This window comes from Equus quagga, unplaced genomic scaffold, assembly GCF_021613505.1.
Source record: "Equus quagga isolate Etosha38 unplaced genomic scaffold, UCLA_HA_Equagga_1.0 145788_RagTag, whole genome shotgun sequence".
Lineage (NCBI taxonomy): Eukaryota > Metazoa > Chordata > Mammalia > Perissodactyla > Equidae > Equus > Equus quagga.
The window spans coordinates 4,925-9,063 of record NW_025796713.1 but is presented as its reverse complement, the minus strand read 5'-3'; the positions used below and the strand labels follow the sequence as shown (position 1 = coordinate 9,063).

Below are 4,139 nucleotides of genomic sequence, written 5' to 3'. Positions count from 1 at the left end.
CACGTGCCAAGAACTATGCTGAATGATCTACATGCATTACCTTTTTACTTTTTCCCAGCAGCTCTGTGAGATAGGTTATGTTATTATTGACCAGGAAGCTGCAGAACCAAGACTGGAATCTAGGTCTTACAAAGGCAGATTTCTTAATCACTACACAATATTGTAGTCTACCAGGCAAGACATTGGAAATATTAAAAGGAACAGGAATAGGCTGGTTTGAGTGAAATCAATTCACATAAAGCTCAATTTGAAATGACACATTCCACTTAACTTGAATCCTTAAATAAAACACATAACTCATTTTTGATAACAGCATGGCTTCTGGTTTTCTTAAGGACTTTGGCCTCTTTTTTGGCATCTTGGTACTCAGTCTGCATTTGAGAATTTCAACAATGTCTGAGTCAGATTTCCATTCTCAGATAGCCTTGCTTTTAAGGTAAGTTAGAGAGTGAAGACTTTAAAATCTTAGGAATATGCACACAAAGTTGTTGGTACTCTGCGTAGTTTAAAGATTAGCAAGGTCAACATTTTATCCCTCTCTGTCTTTATGCCTATTTCTGCTGATCCCAAGGAGATGGGCAGAAAGATGTCAGGGGCCAAAAGAGAAACACGAAGTATAAGGAAAGCTTCCCTCTTTGAATAACTGTTAACAAGTGGATCTTATCTTATAGTATTCACTCCCAGAAGTCTGGAAGGAATAAAGTTAAATATTAAACAATCAAATCAATGAACTGACAAAAGATTAATATGCTTATATATAAATAACTCCTAAGAATAAATAATAACAAAAGACCCAGTCATTTTAGAGAAAAGGAAATAAAAATGACCAATGATATGTGAAAGATACTTGACCTCACTAGTAATCAGGGAAATGCAACTTATAATCAAATTGAGACATTATTTTGATACTCACCAAATCAGCAAAATCTAAAACTATCTAATAAGAGGAACTAATGGAGAAGATGTGCTCCTAAGGGAACTCTTTCCACTGCTGGTAGGACTGTAAAATACGCAATCCCGTGACAAAGTTTGGCTTTACTGAGCGAATTTGACTCAACAATCTCCCTCCTAAATGTGTATGCCCTGAAGATACTCACGCAAGTTTGCACCAGGAGATGTATAAAGATGTCATGAAACAACCCAAAATGTCCATCAACAATAGAATGGATGAATAGATTGTGGTGCTTTCATAAAGTAGGTTCATTCACACAACATATTCATCCATGAATCAAAATGAATTACAGCCACATGCATTCACACGGATGAATTGCAGAAACATAATAATCAATGAAAAAAGTAAATCACAGAGGAATACATATAGTGTGATTTTATTTACATAAAGTTTAAAAATAAGCAAAATTAATGTAATGTAACAAGGTATGGCTTAAGAATAATTCGTATTTGGTAAAACTGTAAAGAAAGACAAGAGAATGACAAACAGAAAATTCAAAATGGAAATTGTTTCTAAAGGAAGGAAGGGAATATGATTGGAAACAGACAGATGGAATGGTCTCCCAAAGTAGTAATAATGTTTTATTTCCTAAGCTAAGTGGTGAGTGTTCATTTTCTTTTCTTAAAACAGTTCCTATATACTTTATCCACTCATTTGTATGTATGCTAGGAGTAGTGGGTTCAATGGTGGCCCTCAAAAGATATATCTGTGTCCTAATTTCTGGAACTTGTGAATGTTACCTTGTTTGGAAAGAGGATCTTTGCAGGTGGTAGTTGAGCTAAAGATCTTGAGATGAGGATATCATCTGGGATTATCTGAACAGGTCACAAACCCAATAACAAGTTTCTTTATAAGAGAAAGGCAGAGTGGGCGTGCACGGCGCCGGCCGGCCGGCCGGGAGGGAGCCGCAGCCCGCGGCCCAGCGGGCCAGCGCCCGAGCCCGAGCCTTCGGCGGGGCCGCCGGGCCGCACAGTACACGTCGGGGGCGGACCGAGGTGGAGGAGGCCGGGCCGGGAGAGCGCCCGCCCCGCGCAGACACCGCCACGTGAGCGGCCCGCGGCCTCGCAAGACGCAAACTTTCCCCGCGGCGGTGGCGCCCCAACTTCCTGCCCCCGGGTCTCGGGTACGCCGCTCGCCGCGGAGACACCCTAAAGCAGTAAACAGGTCATGGCACGTTTAACAAAAAGGCGACAGGCGGCTACAAAAGCTATCCAGCATCTTTGGGTAGCCATTGAGATTATACGAAACCAGAAGCAAATTGCCAACATTGACCGTATCGCAAGGTATATGTCTCGAGTCCACAGTATGCATCCAAAAGAAACCACCCGTCAGCTGAGCTTAGCTGTGAAGGATGGTCTCGTTGTGGAGACTCTGACAGTGGGCTGCAAAGGTTCCAAAGCTGGTATTGAACAGGAAGGATATTGGTTGCCAGGAGATGAGATTGACGGGGAAACAGAAAATCATGACTTGTATTGTTTTGAATGCCATTTGTCTGGAGAGGTGCTGATATGTGACCTGTGTTTTCGTGTGTATCATTCCAAGTGTTTGTCTGATGAGTACAGGCTTAGAGACAGCAGTAGTCACTGGCAGTGCCCAGTTTGCAGGAGCATCAAGAAGAAAAATACAAACAAGCAGGAGATGAGCACCTACCTGAGGTTCATCGTCTCCTACATGAAGGAGAGGGCTATAGACCTTCATAAAAAGGGGAAGGACAACAAACACCCGATGTACCAGAGGCTCATACACTCAGCAGTCGACGTCCCCACCATACAGGAGAAAGTGAATGAAGGGAAATATCGAAGTTACGAAGAGTTCAAAGCTGATGCTCAGCTACTTCTCCACAACACAGTGATTTTCTATGGAGCGGACAGTGAGCAAGCTAACATAGCAAGGATGCTATATAAAGACACATGTCATGAGCTGGATGAACTACAGCTTTGTAAGAATTGCTTCTATTTGTCAAATACTCGTCCTGACAGTTGGTTCTGCTACCCTTGTATAACTAATCATGAGCTGGATTGGGCTAAAATGAAAGGTTTTGGATTCTGGACAGCCAAAGTCATGCAGAAAGAGGACAATCAAGTTGACGTCCGCTTCTTTGGTCACCACCACCAAAGGACCTGGATTCCTTCTGAAAACATACAGGATAACACAGTCAATGTTCATACGTTAAGCACAGTATGGGATGGAAAAAGGCGTGTGATGAGCTGGAGCTGCATCAGCGTTTCCTTCGTGAAGGAAGATTTTGGAAGCCTAGGAATGAGGACCGAGGGGAGGAGGAGGCAGAGTCCAGTATCTCCTCTACCAGCAATGAGCAGCTAAAGGTGACTCAAGAACCAAGAGCAAAGAAAGGACGACGTAATCAGAGTGTGGAACCGAAAAAAGAAGAACCAGAGCCTGAAACCGCAGCAGTGAGTTCCAGCCAGGAAATCCCCACAATGCCTCAGCCAATCGAAAAAGTTTCAGTGTCAACTCAGACCAAGAAGGTTAAGTGCCTCTTCCCCAAGAATGCTGCATCAGAACACCCAGACCACCAGTGACGGAGTGTGTCAAAGTATGTGCCACGACAAATACACCAAAATTTTCAATGACTTTAAAGACCAAATGAAGTCTGATCACAAGCGAGAAACTGAAAGAGTTGTACGAGAAGCTCTAGAAAAGCTGTGTTCTGAAATGGAAGAAGAAAAAAGACAAGCTGTACATGAAGCTGTAGCCAATATGCAGGGTGAGATGGACAGAAAAGGTAAGCAAGTAAAAGAGAAGTGCAAAGAAGAATTTGTAGAAGAAATCAAGAAGCTAGCAACACAGCACAAACAACTAATTTCTCAGACCAAGAAGAAGCAGTGGTGCTACAACTGTGAGGAGGAGGTCATGTACTGCTGCTGGAACACGTCGTGCTGCTCCATCAGGTGTCAGCAGGAGCACTGGCACGCCGAGCACAAGCGCACCTGCCGCCGGAAGAGATGAAGGCGGCTCTTCCCGGAGAGCGCCGACGACGACTCTTCTCAGACACAGCGGTTTTTGTTTCCAAGGAGCCAAAATTGTTTAGAATTTGCTCCCCATTTTGCACCAGCCTTTAAACACTTTTCGTGAAGAAATTTTGCACAGTAGTTTAAATCTTTTGTTAATGCTCCTCCAGAGTTTTTCAGGGGGGAAAAGTAACATCAGTGGAGGGTATTATTTTAAA

General features: G+C 43.2%; 1 protein-coding gene across 1 annotated transcript; it reads left to right on the top strand.

Annotated features, from left to right (window-relative positions):
- Nucleotides 1-2,085: 2,085 nt before the first annotated feature.
- On the top strand, nt 2,086-3,919 carry LOC124232898 (zinc finger MYND domain-containing protein 11-like). The gene is given in 4 exon segments (XM_046649807.1): nt 2,086-2,395; nt 2,558-3,116; nt 3,119-3,438; nt 3,440-3,919. Coding segments are annotated over 4 exon segments (1,635 nt in total). The 5' UTR covers nt 2,086-2,119.
- Nucleotides 3,920-4,139: the final 220 nt, after the last annotated feature.